At 48.8% G+C, this 17,750-nt stretch overlaps 5 protein-coding genes across 5 annotated transcripts; 2 read left to right on the forward strand and 3 right to left on the reverse strand.

The window, feature by feature from the left end:
• Positions 1-1,122: 1,122 nt before the first annotated feature.
• On the forward strand, positions 1,123-2,043 carry LHYA1_G001607 (putative octanoyltransferase; the record flags this gene model as incomplete). The annotated part of the gene is made up of 1 exon (XM_031146587.1): positions 1,123-2,043. The coding sequence occupies one exon, from the start codon at positions 1,123-1,125 to the stop codon at positions 2,041-2,043; it is 921 nt and encodes a 306-aa protein (XP_031009088.1).
• Positions 2,044-2,996: 953 nt separating this feature from the next.
• Positions 2,997-5,152, reverse strand: OTUB1 (Ubiquitin thioesterase; the record flags this gene model as incomplete). The annotated part of the gene is made up of 4 exons (XM_031146588.1): positions 2,997-4,291; positions 4,386-4,475; positions 4,500-4,590; positions 4,673-5,152. Coding segments are annotated over 4 exons (1,956 nt in total), but the record flags the coding sequence as incomplete, so codon positions are not given.
• A 2,977-nt stretch (positions 5,153-8,129) lies between these two features.
• csnB (COP9 signalosome complex subunit) lies at positions 8,130-9,742 on the reverse strand (the record flags this gene model as incomplete). Its single annotated transcript, XM_031146589.1, has 3 exons — positions 8,130-9,377; positions 9,423-9,642; positions 9,699-9,742. The coding sequence occupies 3 exons, from the start codon at positions 9,740-9,742 to the stop codon at positions 8,130-8,132; spliced, it is 1,512 nt and encodes a 503-aa protein (XP_031009080.1).
• A 397-nt stretch (positions 9,743-10,139) lies between these two features.
• Positions 10,140-11,432, forward strand: CWC25 (Pre-mRNA-splicing factor; the record flags this gene model as incomplete). The annotated part of the gene is made up of 1 exon (XM_031146590.1): positions 10,140-11,432. The coding sequence occupies one exon, from the start codon at positions 10,140-10,142 to the stop codon at positions 11,430-11,432; it is 1,293 nt and encodes a 430-aa protein (XP_031009135.1).
• A 3,326-nt stretch (positions 11,433-14,758) lies between these two features.
• Positions 14,759-15,665, reverse strand: RHO3 (GTP-binding protein RHO3; the record flags this gene model as incomplete). The annotated part of the gene is given in 3 exon segments (XM_031146591.1): positions 14,759-15,245; positions 15,438-15,602; positions 15,613-15,665. 3 exon segments carry the CDS (start codon positions 15,663-15,665, stop codon positions 14,759-14,761), a joined length of 705 nt encoding a protein of 234 aa, XP_031009136.1.
• Between the last annotated feature and the right edge of the window lie 2,085 nt (positions 15,666-17,750).

The following is a 17,750-nucleotide window of genomic DNA, read 5'->3' on the forward strand; positions in this document are numbered from 1 at the left end:
TGGGCTTGGTCGGGCAATTGTTGGGCTCGAGCCGGTAAAACTAGACCCTCCTCAAATCGGCCGCCGACGTACGACCAGGATACTGATGGGGGTTAAAAGGAGCAAGTACCGACAGAGACGGCGATAAGTAAGTGTTTCTCATTCTTTTGTTTTTGTTTTCAGGGTTTGAGAGGCATACGGAACGCAGTCGGAATATCCGCGCCAGAATGAAAGCTCAAGAAACGCAGAATCAAAGTTGATAGCTCATAATACAAATAATAACAAATTAAAACAATTAAAACAGAGACAAGTGACGCATGAAGTGATTCCTTGTGTGAACAAATCCTTTCTACTTTGTTTGAAGTCTTCAAAGTACGGACTTATAGAAATGAGCACTGGATATGACGCTGGATGAAATAGACTATCAAAAGAGACCGGGGGCAACCCCCTTCACTTCTATGGATCATCGCTAACGAAGTTGCCAGACACATTTTAAATAGGTATTTTGAAAGCCCTGTCTCTGCTTTTGAATAGGAAAATTAGGATGTAAACTACATGCCGCATATTGCAGGGAGAATTGAGAGGGCTGGCAACAATGCAATTGATGAAATATAAAAGGTAATCCCGTTCTGAGACAAAAGGATATCCGAAAACAGGGGCTTTCAAACTGGGTTGTGAACCAACTTGGGGCTCTCTCACAGTCCTCAGGCTGGTTGGTACCACTACAATCTTCACTCTGAATGCCCCAACATTGCCTTGGACTGCCTCAACAGTCTCGTGATCATATACCTTTTCGTGATTAAATAAAAATTTATCCAACAGGGTAAATATCTCCACATGGGGTGGTAAAGAGAGGATTACTTAACAGAGGATCCTTTCACTGTTGGTGGGAATTTCTTTGTTAGTAGTAATTGACAAATGATGTACTCTCATGCCGGCGATGAAAGTGCGAACTCTGACGCCTCAAGTAGGCTACTACGCTTTAGGACGCCCTCGTGCGCCGAATAAAAGGGCTAAATCGATCTACGGCAACCTTTCAACTCAAACGCGCTTATCCATAGCCTCGCTATCTACTTTCAAGCCTCGCGATTTTTGTCTCTTTTCCTCCCTTCCTCTCTCTTCGTTTCCACCCAGCCAACACCAATGACCACTCCACCAAATATCCTCCGGCATCTCCACCTCCCCGGCACAACCCCCTTTAAATCCGCTCAAGCCCTACAAACCCACCTAACATCCAGCCTCCTTGCCGCCAAAGCCACATCTACATCCACCTCGACCTCGCCCTCCATCACCGCGCCCCCACCAACCCTCCTTACCTTCACCCCAACCCCCGTCTATACCTTCGGCCGCCGCTCCCCCCAAGCAGACCTCCAGCCCCGCGACCTTGCCCACCTGAGCTCCCCGCTCTTCCCCGACCCAGCGGACCCCCGTGTCCCCCGTCAATACGCCCAGCTAATCGACACCTCGCGCGGCGGGCTCACAACATTCCACGGGCCAGGCCAACTAGTGATATACCCCGTGCTGGACCTGAAGTCAATCCGCTCACCCAAGTACCCCAAGGGTCTAGGAGTACGGGAATATGTATGCCTGCTCGAGCACAGCACCATCGCGGTGCTTGCAAAATGGGACATCCAAGCAAAACGCACCGCAAATCCAGGGGTCTGGGTCGAGTCGTCCTCGTGGGAGGATAAGAAGATTGCGGCGCTGGGCGTGCACTTACGGAGGAATGTTAGTAGTTATGGGGTGGGGCTGAATGTGTATACGGATCTCAGGTGGTTTGAACGGATTACGGCGTGTGGGCTGGAGGGGTTAGGGGTGACGAGTATGAAGGAGGTGGGGTGGGACTGGTTTCGGTTGGGGATTAGGAAGGGGAAGGGGAGGAAGGAACAGTATTTGAGGATGTTAAGTAGGCAGTGGGCGGCGGAGTTTGCGAAGGGGTTGTGGGGAGAAGGAGGGGAGAATGGGGTGCAGAAGATTAAGTTGTTGGATTTGGGGATTGATGAGAGTGTATTGGAAAGGGAGGAAGAAGAAGAGGCGGTTGATGAATGTGATATGTTCAAGTGAATAGTTGGGAGTTTGCGGAGGAATCTCCGTGTAGTTTGGGGAAATGGATGATAGAATGCCATCCAGAGATGCGAATTTGTAAAAGGGTAATCTTCACACTGGCATACCCCGCTAATCAAGTGCTACATATAATAACGAAGCACGTAAGGTACTGACTGGCTTTACGCCCTCTAGGTCAAACCTACAATCTGAACCTCACTCTCAACTATTCATCACGCCATCTCACTAAAATGCATCACGCCTCACATATAGCAACAAAACCTCGTCATAAGTAAGCGAGACTGGTTCTATTCTCCCCAGCCCACATGTTTATTCATTCATTCATTCAACCACCATAAACTCAGCCCCTCACTCAAATCCACATCGAACCCTCCTTACTCTCCCTCCCCAGCGATCAAAAATCAAGACTTAAGACATTACATCACAATCTTTTACTGTCTACCCTGAAATGAGCAAGATGGAAGTTCAGACAGCCACAACATGCAATGCGCAAGCAGCCAACAAAGAATGCATATCGATATTTTGCATTCGGCACAATATTAAATCAATCAAAACGCCAGGTAAAAACAAAAGGAAGAAGAGGGAAATGCATGCACACGCACGAAGTTAACATAAAGGTATGTAAAAGTGGAAGTTCAGGTTTAACGCCTTTTTCGTTCTGCCAGAATGAACAAGAAAAAAAGTAAGGGCTCGCTCGCTATGTATCGTAAGGTCGTGTCGCGTTTCTGTTTTGAAATGGTATGGTGTGGTGTTGCCCCTTCTGTATATCTCGAAGCAGCAAGGCTCGTTGTCGTGTCTTCATTGCCGTGTACCGCAGTCATATGCTAGCGCATCATATTGACGTCTCTTCTTCCCATTATCCATGCGTATAAGTTCTTGGTGTCGTATCGTGATGCAGCCTCTCCGGTACCTTTTGTCAGCCCATTTTTGTTGAATAAAGTAGGCATGTATCATCAGGTCGACCTCTTCCTCGTTGACATCTGCTGCTCTTCAGCCTCTGGACTCCATTCTTCCGGTTGAAAATTTGGGTTATTGTAATGCGCTGTATTGTAGTGTGAATTCTTGAATGTGCTTGTCTGGAACTGTACAGGCCCTTCTTGTGCCCAATCAGCAGCAGCTTCCCACTCATACTTGCTTGGTCGGAATGAACTACCTGCTGAGCTGGGTGATGAGAGATCAGAAGAGATGGATGGATGCGTGTTGAGTGTTGGTCGGCGCGGCGGGGGTGGCGGCGGCAGATGAGAGTGTATGGGCAATGCAGTATTCGCAGGGAATGACTGATTTGGACCTGTGAGGGTGGGCGATGTTAGAGTCAAAACTGCAGGTGCTTGTGTTGGGAAGGATGCTGGTAGAACAGCACTCGTTGGAGTCGTAACTGTGGAGGCACCAGGAGAGATTGGTGACATTGAGGAGATAGGAGACGGAGCATATGTCTGTTCAATTGGCGGTTGATATTGTGAGTGAAAACCGTGATGGGATGATGCTGGCATGCTCATGCCGGGTATACTAAGAAAAGTATCCATATCAAAATGAGAGAATTGGCCCATTGGGGTGCTCTGGATGGAATGTTGATGCGTGAAGTTCGCTGCTCGATTGACAGTTGGATTTCGTACAACCTCGTTTACTGCTTGTAGTTGCATTGGGGCAGCATCTTTGTAGAGAATATCGTAATGAGAAGGTCTGTAGAGCAGATGGATCATTGGGCCTCCGGGAATTGTTGGTAAACCGTTGGAATCTTCTTGCATAATGTGACTGTTCACTTGCGACCCTTCGCTCCTGTCCAGATATACGATCTCAACAGCAAAACCTATAGGCTTCAGTAAGACATCGATGAGAAGCGACATGCCGAGATGGTCAATCTCCTGATCCACTGGCTCCAACCAATTCTTTCTGTACCCATCAACTCCGAGATTATCTGGTATGAAGCCTTGATATTGATCAGCAGGACTGCCTTTCAACCATGAACTCGCGAGCAATCGGAAATGGTACACAATAGCATTTGATATTTCGGGATTGTTGAACCGTTGAAACAGCAAGTCGGCCGCGCCCTGAGGAGATGTTTGTATCAGATTTGCCATATCTTTCAACAGATTGGTTGTCTCCTCCACCATGTCCTCAAACAGCCATGCCTCGAATCCTCCAACTGTGCTGAGGTAGTTGTTCAGCGATGTCATACGAGCCACCTCGCTTTCCAATTGCGTCTTGTTTTGTAACCGCAGTAGAGTCTCGAAGTAGGAAAAGCCAACAGCTACAGAGAGTCAGCAATATATTATCAAGGCAGCATCTGCAGGCCCAGCATGTTGTGCAAGGGCCCATCGACGATGCCGTGGGGTAAGACCTACCCCGCCATCCGCAATTGCCATCCCCAAGTATAGGTCGATAATGGGAGTAATTCTGCGGCAATGCCTGAGGAAAGGAACCGTTAGTAGAAGCTCAATTGAAATGCGAAGATATACTTGCAGCTGTTTTCGCAACGTAGACAGGGTCTGCCTTGGCATACTCTTCTGTTATGGCGTGGCTGCTCTTCTTTTCTCCCACTAACGGACCCTGCAACACGTCAGTTCAGTCGCGATACACACCAAATACTTGGTTGTATAAGGTAATGTATAGATCTAGAGACGTGGCCTACCTCCAAAGCCGGTTGAAAATCCCTAGCCATTGCCTCCTGGGCCTCCAGGTCGTGCAACCCCGCTCCCTCCATCTTGTAGGATCGCGACAGAGTATTGTTGTTGGCGAAGGTTAGCCCGCGGGAGTTGGGTGCGGCGGGACTGAAGATAGGATTGCGGAACACGGTTGGGCCTCCACTATCAGCGCCAGTGCAAGTGCCAGTACCAGTACCAGTAAGTCGCAAGTCGGAAGGCTGGAACCGTGGGAAAGCGGAAGCGGGCGAGGCTGCTCCAACACCAACTCCCATGCCAATTCCATAGGGAGTGGTTGAGAAGGGTGAATATGGAGTTGGCTGTGGCTGGAACATGCCTTTCTCTTTTATCGCTGCTCTGCGATGGACGCAGAAGCTGCTGTTCAGTGGATTTGTATGTATAGAGAAAAGTCCGTCAGGTAAGTTTGGTGTTCCTGTTCCTTCCCTGAACTTTTTTCGCTTGGCTTCGGTACTGTACAGTGTGTGGTAGCAGTCCAGTACGCCGTCTATTCCTGTTCCTGCTCCTGTGCAACGCCAGAAAAAGCAAAAAAGCCGGCCGGCGAACAGGATTCCAGGATTCAAAGACAGGATAACACTATTGCCTCCAGGTCGTCACTTTCATAGGCTGGTCCTGTCCTGCCTGGATTCAGTGTTGTGTCCGTTTGTCCTAGGTTAGGTGTACGGTACGAGTAGCCTTCTTTCTTACAAGTACCTCAATCCCTCCTGGGCCTACTGTACTGGTACAAGCTCTCTACCCACTGGACTTGGTTATTGGTGCTTTGGCTTCTGGTACTGGGGCTCCGTGGATGATTGCTATACGCCCCCTTGGTGCGCCGGCAATATTCAGCCAGAAAGGCAAAGGAGCTGTACGGTATATTAGCAATGCAAGGACCAGTACCAGCGGCAATAGCAGCAATAGCAGCAGAAGCAGAAGCAGCAGAGACTCCGGAATATGGCCTGTCTTCCGCCTTTGTCTGTGCTCCTCGTCTCCCTGCTTTAGCCGTTTAGCTCCCGTTGTCGCCGTCACTGCGAATGTTGTTGTATGGTTAAGCTTATGGCTAAGGCGATGAGGCCCCACCCCGCTGCTGCGTCCTCCCGTATACTATACTGTACAAGAAGCAACTCTACTCGAGCCTTCCGCTTTCTTCCTGGCTGGCCGTGGGCTGGCTTTTGAGAAGACTTTTCGACTTTTGACTTCACTAGCTATATCATGGTGTTTGAGCGGCTTAGCTGGCTGTAGTGACCCGTGCCCGTGGAGAGTGAGGGAAAGGATGTGAAAGGCTGGCAAAATAGTGATGATGTAGGAGAAGTACGAATCTCAATTTCAATATCAAGAAACGGAAGGTAAGTAGATCTCGAGAGGTACAGCCGTCGGTACTTGGAGAAAAGCAAATATTGCAAATAGATCGTCCGAGGGGGGTTGAGGGGAAAGTAGCTAGGGAGTTCTAGATCCGGTGTCTCCCCGCTGCATAGAAATGTAGGGGGTAGCGAAGCACAGGATCGGACGACTCTAACCTTGCTTCTGAATGCGAACTCGAACTCGAACTTGAGGGCGAGATGAGGTTGATCGTCACAGGCAAACTTGAAGAGGATCTAAAGAGACCCGGAGGAGACCGCGATCGAGACTTCGCAAATATACCTAGGTACGAATTACGAGTACTTGTACAGCTCACGCAGTTCACAAAGACTCTTCTCCCACCAGATGCCAAGCTATCAAATCAAATGTAACTATGTGTTATGCCATGCCAGGACAGTAAGGTAGTCTAGAGTCTGTCTCTGCTCCAAGCTCCTACCTCACTCAAATTTTCGGGCATATACAACCGCAGTAGGAGTGAGTATAGACACACCAGACCAAAACCAACCCACTCAGAATTCCAAGCTACAGTATCTGGCCTATCCTGCCCCATTCTGTCTTATCCTATGCCGCCGCACCGTTCATCACCCTCAGCCCAGCCAAACTTCACCAATAAGAGTCCTCGGGGGCTGACGCGCGCGCTTCTGGCGTTTGTTTCCCCAAGATTTCTTCGACGATATTCCCAATGGCTGCATGGCGTCGTGATGTATCACACCGGCAACCATCTCCACCATCTCTAGCCCCTAAACCGGGCACTTTGGCTCCAGACTGCATGGATATGGAGCACGTTTTGGGCCCATGCGTTCCCAGAAGGATTGCTTCATGCTGGAGCAAGATGCTGTGTTGGCCCCCTTCAAACCCCCAGACTTCAAGATCTATCATCTCTACCACGCCAGATGGCGATCGATGGACAGCTCCATGCTTCTGATTACGTACCCAAGTTCCTCTCTTCCTCTCTGTGTTAAAGCAACGGATGGCTGCAGCCTGTGCTGGGAAGTTCCCCTCATTACTGCCGTGGTCGGGGTTGTGTGCTGCACTGTGTAATTCGGTGGCCCACAGGCAGCTCGATATGCTCATCCCATAATTTCATAATGCGTGATTTATCTCAGATGTCATAAAAAAACAGTTCATCAAAGACCATGAGAACGGTCGTCTCTATGGCCCCAATAACCCCTCCCACCGCACCCCTCCTACCCCCTGTCCCCATTCCCCAGATTACTGGCCGAGACATGTTACACCCCGAACCCTCCCTTCCGGCCCGGGAAGCCTGGCTACGTGCTGGCAGTCCTACGCCAAATCAAAGCCCGTGAAAAGAGCTGCGCTTGCAAGGGCTAGCTGTGCATGCGAGGGCTGTGGCCGGGGCCGGGGGAGAGCTTGGTGTTGTGGGGCTTGCAGTGTTGGTTCCCGTTTGTACTATAGGTAGGGAGGTACGTACCGCGGTCTGGGGGGAGGGGCCCTTCGCCGACATTTTGCACGACCCCATCGCGCTGCCTCTAGGTCTTTGGGTAACCTGCCAAAAGGGGGTGATGATTTTGTAACCGTTCAATGTACTTCGTACTAACCTCCAGATGCCTTGGGCCGTGGGCATCTAGGTAATCTTACTTTACGCGAGACGGGATGTTGCTCTACCGAACAGCACATATTTTCTTTCACTCTGCAGGCTTCCTTGCAGCCAGTGGCCCTGGCGAGTCTACTGTACCGTCCTCTCATCCATCAAGCACATTGGATGTAGTACATCACGGCCAACGAACGTGATGCTATGTCAACCACTGTACGAAGTACTCACTCACACCTGACACTTAGCCCCTTGTTGTACACGAATCAGGCTTGTTCATTCTCAAATTCTTTCATTCCACTTAACGCCATGCTAATGCCCAAACCGCTCGCGATCCGTTCTGTTCTGCTCGAGCGCTCATTTACAGGCTGCAGCAATACTGCCAGCTCCAATGGTAATTATCTCCTTCGCCGATGCATTATCATGCACCTATGCGATATCCGCATCAGTAATGTCCGCCCTCATCAATCAATCAATCATTCATCATATATTCGCTGCGTGTGACCATCTGAATCCTCATTGTACTGTACGGTAGTCGCCTAAAAGAACGATGAACCTTTCTTGCCCTTGGACTTGTTGTTTTTGTGCCCGCCCCACGATCTACTGTCGCCCCTACTACCGCCGCCATGGGGCATGGCTCCTAAGTTCATCATCATGTTGTTGCCGGTGCTATCGTCGCCTGCTCCCGACAAGTTATCGGTCGTCTTAAATCCTTCGCCGTCGGCGAATACGGTCTGGTACAGAGATCCAATTGCTGAGGTCCATTGCTGCATAGCTCGGAGGCGATCCGCATCGCTATTATCCTCGATCTCGACGGTCCCGTCTTGCTGATTGATCTTGCCCTTGACTTTCTTGTCCACGATCAAGAAGCCTAGGATATCTTGGACCTCTGAGACTGGGATTTTTAGGGCTTTTCCGATGAATGCAAGGTTGAATCTTGTGTACGGTGCGATTAACTTTAGCACTGCCTTAGTCCGCATGTTTCGAGTGACCTCGTCGATGTTCTCGGCGATGAAGGGATCCGACATCAAGTCCCTGTTGTTCTTCAATACTGACTCGTACTGATGGATATCATCTCGTTGGTAAGCATCGACAAGTTCAGTCATTGCCGCAATTCGCGAGTCATTTTTGTACGGCTTCGTCTCCTGAGACTCGAAGGGATTTATGTCAGACTTCATCAACATGGTAGTCAGAACAAGATACTTGAGAACTTGAATACGTTGCAGTGAACCAGCTTCGTCGTAGTTGCGGAAAGATTCGAAGAAATCGCTCTGCGCGTCCTTCCAGTTCTCCTCGCTCATGTGCATCTTGCCACCGCATTCGCGAATGATGCCCATAATCTTTGGATGTGGTACAGCTGACCGGACCTTGAGAGCACGCTCATACAGTCGCTTAAGCTGCTTATTATTCTTCGTCTCGGCGTACATTTGGATCTCCAGAGCATAGATCTCTAACGAGTAGGTACCTTTGCTCGGGTCATCTGTACCATCTTCCCTTTCACATGCCTTGTGTAATTCTCGGATCTTCTTCGTAACCGGTCCATACTCTTTCCGGTCAAGAAACAGCTTAGCAAGCTTAATGTTAGTCTTCAGCCACAAGCGCTCGTTGTTGGTACTTTGGAAAGACTGCAGGGTTTGTGAATAGAACTCTTCCATGCAATGGCCAGCTTTCTCATCCTCAGAGCCCTTCTCTATGAAATCCAGGATATTATTGATAGACTTTTCGGAATAGTTCCGCGTGACAGCACTCTTGACATAGGTAAGGAGTTCGCTATAATGTTCAACGGCCTGATGATCAGCGTGAGTTCGGCGGTAATGGCGATATCAACTTACCTTGTCGTATTTTCCAAGCTTGAACTCCAGCTTGATCGCCTGCTTCAGGCCTTTAAATCCCCAGTCACCTTTTTCTGATTCCAGAGTTGGGACTCCAAGAAACTCTTCGATGGCGGCGTCCGGGTCTGATGCCTTCATCTGCTTGGCATTGTAATATTTGTTCTCAATGTCGACATCTCCGGTTTCCTCGTCATCGTCTTCCTCGTACTCGAAGTCATATCTGGCCAGTCAGTCAGCTCTGTCTCAAAATTGAAAGTTCGTTGCAGCTCAACGTACCCATCCTGATCCGAATCCTGCATAAAATCCTCGTCGTCAGACATGCTGGCGGCAGGTTTTGTGAATTTGTCTCGATGTGTGGAAGATATACCAGCTTGCCCTTCGTAGCAGAGTTTCCTGGCTCAAAAGCAGAAAATGGGGGATGATATTTTGCAATTGAGGTTGAAGTTGTGGAGAGCTCTAGGCAAACACAGCCTTGGACATTCTAATCTATGGAGCTAATCTATTGGTGGAATTCTTCCGCTTGATCTTAGCGTCATGGTAATCCCGCCCCGCCCCGCCCCCGACTTTCTGCTGTTGTAAGAAATTATAGCAGGCTCGTCGTCACATTCAACAAAACTCCTTGTACACATCGTCAGCGCCAGAACTTGATAGTCTCCCTTGAGACTCGCAACGTAGAAATATACCCCTCCACGCTCCACCGAACTAAACATCTTCAAAATGGGTGGCGACCTCAACTTGAAGAAGTCATGGCATCCCGTACTCATGAGCAATCAGAGGAGGGTATGGGAGGAAGAGAAGAAGGCACTCGACGAACGAAAACGAACCGAACAGCGTATCAAAGAGCTCAAGGAGGAGCGCGCGAAGGAAGAGATTCAGAACAAGCTCGAGGCTGCGGGGAGTCGCAAGCGTGTTGATCGCGTGGATTGGATGTATCAAGGACCCTCGAGTGGCCAAACTGGAACGACGGAGGAGATGGAGGGTTATCTTCTGGGAAAGCGACGGATTGATGGCTTGATCAAGGGTACAGAGCACAAAAAGTTGGAGAAGCAAGCTTCCGAGGACAGCTTTATGGCTTTGCAGAATGCCAATACTGTCAGGGACACTGCGTCAAAGGTCCGGGAAGACCCGATGTTGGCTATTAAGAGACAAGAGCAAGCGGCATACGAGGCTATGATGAATGATCCGATCAAGAGGAAACAACTCCTCGCCCTTGCAGGGGGGGTGGGCGCTACAGAAGAGAGCAAGCCGAAGAGGGAAAAGAAACATCGAAGACATCACCACAGACATCGCGACGATTCAGATGACGAGAGAAGGCACAAGCGGAGACGGCGAGATGATGATGATAGGAGCCACAGGAGCAGCAGATCAGAACATCGACGACGGAGATCACCTTCGTATTCTAGGTCTCCCTCCCCTATTGGAAGAAAGGACGGCTACGATAAGAGTCGACGACCAAGATCGGCATCACCTGAGGATCGTAGACGAGGCAGGTCAGATAGAGACCGTGATTATGATCGAAGGAGGCGCAGAAATACATCTTCGGGCGATTCTAGATCTCCCTCACCAGACCGACGACGATTATCGCCTGATCGACGAAAGTCTTACCCTACGAGTCGAGATGATCGAGACTACAAAGGTGCTGACAGACGGAATGGGGCAAACAGGTTCAATGGACAACGAAACGGCGGCTATGAAAAACGAGACGATCGAAGGAACCAGGAAGGCGTACAGACCGAAGCTTCAGAAGATAAAGAGGCGGAACGTCAGAAGAAGTTAGCAGCCATGCAGCAAGATGCTTCGAAACTAGATGTGGATCGCGAGAAGCGCCTTGCAGCCTTAGCAGAGCAAGAGAGGGCTGATCGTGAGGCAGAAGATAAAGCTCGAGCAAAGTCATCAAAGTACGGTGACAAGGGAGATTTCATCAATGGTCTCAACCGGAAGGCTGGAGATGTTTCATTGGCAGACCGAATTGGTCGTGGAAGGCAGGGTTTTCAAAAGGACGAAGATTGAACATAGTTGAATTGCTTTAAACCCAAAGACATATAAATTAGGAAATCAGCTACAAGTATATCTCCTTTAAAAAGTCCATCCATCGAATAACTCGACTTCCCTACATGTGTAGGTCTAATAAATACCTATATATTGCCAAATCTAGTATATTATTCCCCACGTTCCCAACCTGGCCTAAAACGCATTAGCCACACGTACCTGCCTAATCTTCAGCCACAACAACCCCACTTCAAGATTTCTCCCTCTTCAGCAGTTGCGCATCACATCAGCATCGACTCATCGGCATCGTGGTGAAATGGACAATGTAGGCAATGGTTCCATGGCCAGATCCACACGGCCTCTCTTTGATTCTTTGTTGTCTGCTTGTTTGGCGCTCCAAATCACAGACTCGAACCTTTGTTTCGGGCAACAACTCCTCCAATTCATCGTCATTACTACTGTTCTACTGTGAATAACTCAACACTCAACCCAAGTCAGAACAATGAGTCGCCTTGTAATTGACTTCCTGTATTTTATATCTCTATATTTCTCCGGGGATACCACGGAGGAAACTTCCATCCAACATCCAACACCACAAGACATCCACCCAAACATTCTCAGTCGCGCAAACAGCCTTGCAGCAAGCCTATTTTGCACAGCCCCCTCAAGATAACCATATATCTATTATTATGGCCGGCCCCAGTATGAAAGGGTCATCCACGATGCAAGGCGGTGAAGAAGAAAGTCAATCCAAATCAAACGACCCTCGAATTCCCAAAGGTCTTCGAAATGTGGAGGATTTGGTCTACCAGAATTTACTCGAAGTGGGTAACCAGAGGAAGGCTTCTGGTGTACGCCCTCCTCAAGTTGTCGTTGTTACGGATATGAATAAGGATGTCGATGACCTAGTCGCACTGGTCCTGTTGAAAGACCTTCATCGTCTCGGTTTGATCGTACTAAAAGGAGTTGTGGCAAATCTGAAGCCGGCAAGAACTCGGGCTCTTGCTACAAAGGGGGCACTCAATGCCATGGGGCTTTCAAATATCCCGGTAGGCGTCGGTACCGATGCTGAAGTTATTGCTGCTGGAAAGGGGCCTCGTGTGATTTCCGACTACGAATTCAACTTGTGTCCATTCATGGCACCAGAGAAAACCCACCTAGAAGATGGATTCAGCCTCCTCGCGAAGTTATGTCAGGACGCGAACAGAACCGGGAAGAAACTCACCTTCCTATTGATCTCAGGCCTAAGAGACATTAACAACTTCTCAAAATCACACCCAGATCTCTTCGCGGCGACTACCGAAAAGATCATATTACAGGGAGGATATCACGTCGAAACAAACGGAGTTGGCGAGGACCTAGTTGCCGCCGAGAATGCCGCCAACAACAATTTCGACATGGTCGCAGCGCGGGAGTTCCATCATTACATGGCTAAGCGCGCCATACCTTCAGTATCATTCACAAAGGTCGCAGCGTTCGCCACGGATATCTCAGAGCAACTTCTGATAGATCTGGAAAATACTGGACACCCAATTGGCAAATATCTCCACAAAGCTCAAGTCCTCATGGATGTTGCCTTCTACAAATCTTCATGTTCACCAGATCCGAGAAAGCGCTTCAGACCATTCATGGACCAGCAGTGGTACTTGAAGTACAAGAGCAGCTACTACGAGACGCCGCATCCAGCAGGCGAGCGCCTTCCTGTTGGCGACGAAGTCATCAAGTATTTCAACAAGCTCGTGGCTTACGATGCTCTCGCCGCTTTGGCAGTTGGAGGGGACGATATCTTAAACAAACTTTCCATCTCCCGACCGACGCAGGGCAAGAAGCCTCTTCACCAGGTCATGGGAGTTGCAGAGTCTCAAGACACAGGTATCAATGGGAAGCCCATGGCACAAGCTATCCGAGCTCTCGTCAGAGGGTCCCTGTTGGCTTGTCAACAACATATTACTTAGGGGTTGGGTGTTTACAGTACTTGCGGCCGTAGATGTTGGGGGTCTCACGGCCTCGAACTCTCAAGGCGAGGTTTCGGGATGGGGGTTATACCAGAGGTCTCGTTAATAGATTCGTAGCTTTATGGTGGCGTTATTCGGGTATGCATATAACAAAGACCCGTATGCGTACGCGTGTCCATACAATATAATATGAAGAGGCACACGCCTGATTATTCTTAATTGCCGTTCGCTTGCCTGTGACCTCGTCTGTCCCTTCCTTAACCGCTCGCTCATCGCCGAACCAAGCAAATCCGAAAACATCCTGCTTAACACCACTATTTCGTTTCGCTGAATAGCTAAATCCCACCTTAACTGGTCTAGCAAGCACATAGCTTGTTCTACATTATCCAGGACATCCCGCACTAGAGAGTCGACCGTATTAGCGGGCAAGTTGCACGGTAGCGCTACTTGCTTTTAAGAAAACGGTAGGTAGAGGAGGTAGAGCTTGTGGAGGTATAGATATAACACGGACTTCTATCTACCTATCCTATCCCATCCTATCTATGTATAAGGTTAATGCCCTCGGAGGAGTGTGCTAGAGGTAGTAGGTCCTAACTCCAAGTAAAATATATATAGCATCCATACATACTAATGGGGTCCCCGCACTACCCCGCGAAAATCATGGCCCGTATGACGGAGTGGTTGTCTCGGAAGCTTGGACTACGGCTGGGATGCTTGTTCTAGAGGTTATGGCTTGCAACTACCCCCTGCTGCTCTGCTGTTGGAAAGGAACCAAAGAAAAGAGCATGCTCGCTGGCACTTGTCAAAAGCCCCAACCTCCGCCCTTCGGCAGTCTTCCAAGTATAAGCAAGCCTACTCCCCAAATCAGGATTTCACATGGAAGGTGTGAGGCTGGCCTCGGATCAGGGGATTTTGAACATCTTATTTTCCCTTATTATGAATAAACCTGTTCCGTCAAAGCAAGCAACTATCCGTAGATATCCAAAACTCCTCGACTCACATCGTGTGATCCCTAGCGGAAACTATGTGCACAGATGAACCGTGGAAAGGTCGTAAAGATAAAATGGTAAACACCCGTATTGAGAATATATTCCTCTCGTGTAGAACGCCGGGACCATCGAGGGAGGGTATGATCCGAAAAGTCCTGTCTTGAAGATATCGTGGCGAAGATTGCGGAATAGGGTCGTAGGGACAGGTAGAAAACTCGCTCGGTCGAAGACAACTAGTATCAAGCCTCACTTGCTGTTAATTCCCACGGCCGCTCCTTGTATCATCACCACGCCAAAAGTATGTATGTACTTGTGCAATTGCACACCCAGCAAAATGATCGCTCATTCAACCACCAACGCCAAATTCGAATATATCACACCATCTTACACGCTGTCTAGAGCTTCACATAACGGAGCACTTGGAATTGCCCTTTTCCCCAGCCAGCTTCACACTGAGTGCAACCCTCGCAGCTTCCGTAAACGCCTCATTGACACCCCGATTTCGCATCGCCGAGCATTCCAGATACCTCAAGGCACCAATTCTCCGCGCAACCTCCAATCCCTGGTTGTAACTGATCGTCGGTTTCTTCTCCTGCTGCGCGCCGTTCGTGGTTTCGGCACTGTCTTCGTCTTCGTTATCTTGTTCGCGCAGATCGCATTTTAGTGCTACAAGTACGATTTTGACACCCTGGCAGTTATCCGCTATCTCGGCGGTCCATTTCGATTCGACGTTTTCGAGCGAGTCTTTTGAGTCGACGGAAAAGCAAAGCATGATGGCGTGAGTGTCGTCGTAGGAGAGGGAGCGTAATCGATCGAATTCTTCTTGTCCGGCTGTGTCCCAGAGTGAGAGCTCGATGTGAACGCTATCGACAAAGATGTCTGGTACCGGACTTGTTAGCAGTTGAACTTCCTCTTCCGCCATTCGCAGTACTCGGGGAAAAGACACTACCCAGGCGCAATTGATGACTTGCCGTGAACATAATTTTCGAAGACGGTTGGTTCATAGACTGTAGGGAAGTACCTGTATGCACCACTGATTAGCTACAATGCCCCGGGATGATGTATTTCAGAGGGAACTATACCCTCTTGTAAACACGTTCAATAAACTCGTCTTCCCGCAAGCACCATCTCCTCTATCATATTTCGTCAGCCATCTATCCGCCCCATTCCTTCTGACACTTTCCGATAGCTCATGCCGCTCATGCCATACGGCGCCTGTGTGTGTTTCCAGACAAGTGCAGGAGGTGCTGTACATACAATAGCACCAGTTTCCGCTTGGTGGTCTTGTTTCCTCCGAGTCCACACGGCATAATGTCGACGATTTTATTATCTCCTCTCGGTGGTGATGTGTAAAGTGTACGGGGGCGATGTTGGACGACTGAGGTGGGTGCGTTCAGTCAGGGGCTCTCGTGTAGTAATTAAGATAATGAAATGATTGCGAAGGAGTGTCGAGTTTGTATGCGGCGCAACGGATGCGTCCTGTAGTGTATTGCAATGAAGGAAAGACTTGGGGAAGGCTAACAAAGAGGGATGACGAGCACCCGCGCGAAGTAGAAATAGTCTAAGTGTACGAGTAGGATCTTGGTTCGGGATGGAGAGGCGAGTTACCTCCGTACTAATTATCCGGAAGTAGAAAGGTGCGAGGCACAGCAGCGCCAGATCAGGTTCAATGTATACATTACACTACCTTATCTACGGTAATTAATCATTAACCATATAAATGTTGATGTTAATGTAACTGTTGATGTTGATGGTTATTTATATATATATATATATGTTTGTATTTATATTTTTTATATTTATATTCCCTCCTTGCTACAAGTCGAATGTCTGAAGGTACCAAGAGAGCCACTATGCGCTGTTCTTTTTGCCTCAGTCAGAAGAGGCATGCAATTCATTCAGCCTCTCCGGCGTCGGTCATACAACAACACATTTCTTGTGATATGAGTGGTTGTGGGAGATGATCGTCACATGGAAGTTGAGTTCGTTGGTGAGCATCTCACACCTCAGAACAGTTACTGCAAAGTACCGCGCGTCTGACAACATACGGAGTACACTATTCAAAGCCTATAGCTAGGTGGACGAATGCGAAGGGCCGCCTAGAGCAAAGCCCCAAGCATGCAGCTCAAATCCTATAGTCCAGCTGTCAGTTCGTGAGCAAGAGTCAGCTGAGTTGGCATGTTCCAGTACAGTATGATATGCTATTATTATCGCATGCAAAGCTTTTGAAGGGAGAGCGACAAGTGTAATAATGACACGAGCCCACCTTCTTTACTAGGCCTTTGGCTAGTCCTAGTATCCCATCCCATCCCATCCCCTTTCTGCCAAGTTTTGGATCGGAAGTTCAGAACATGCCATGCCTTCGGAAATCATACCGGAAGCCGAAGGAAAGCATCGGCTTGGCGGATCGTGGGGACTTTCTCTAGATATCTTTTTTATATCCATACGCTATAAGTTAGATAAGCAAACTTTGGCCAACAAACAGCAAACAACAAACAGCTTCTGTGGTCGTAAGTAATCACCTTCAAATGAATTCAATCATCATCCAACTAACAGCCATCCAGCAATGGTTAGGATTCCACCCTTCCAAGGTGGAGGTTCGTGTTCGATTCACGGCAGTTGCAATTTATTCTTTTTTATTTATTTTTATTTTTCTCGCTTTGTCCCAGCACAGCTCTGTGAAGAATCTGATCCGGAAATATTACAAAGGAGAACCTGACTAACCTGACTTGTCTTTTCCTTCGTCTGCACTACTGAACATCAGCCCTTTTGCTGTTTTACGAAACCATTTTCACGGCCAGTGCAGACCTGTCACCCCACTCTGGCATTGCTATGTACTTTTGATTTGAATACATGTGACTGCATTATCCCGTGTCATTTCTGAAGCCAAGATATCTTTCCTTATTTCATCTATATTAATTGTTCTAGCACGGATCTAGTTGACCAATCACCTACACAGTTTCCCTACACAGTTCTATGTACATTTCAAATCTTAGTCGAATTCGACTTCTCTGAAGCTCATCCCGAGCAGCTGGAAGCGTGCTCCCCTCGCTTGCTCCATTCCTTATAACCCTTTCATAATATTCCATTCCCCCCCCGCCTTGCCATCGCTCCCTCTTTTTTACAGAGTTCCCCGGGGTATCTAGTCGCGATCGTTTCATCTCCCTCATGAACTTTCTATTGTTTGCTCCAACACTCTTCTCCACACTTTCAAGGCCTCCGTGGCTCCGCAGGAAGCTCAACAGGCGCAATACTACTCCTCTCCTCTGCACCCAACTCTCCATAATGACGCCCAGCATCCGTTGCTGGTAATTCCATCCTTGGATCTTGCGGCGTGGTCCCGAGTTCTGACCTGATGATTGATGGGCTCTTCGATACCGATGGGTCTTGACCTG

This window comes from Lachnellula hyalina, assembly GCF_007821495.1.
Source record: "Lachnellula hyalina strain CBS 185.66 chromosome Unknown contig00008, whole genome shotgun sequence".
NCBI classification, from domain to species: Eukaryota; Fungi; Ascomycota; class Leotiomycetes; order Helotiales; family Lachnaceae; genus Lachnellula; species Lachnellula hyalina.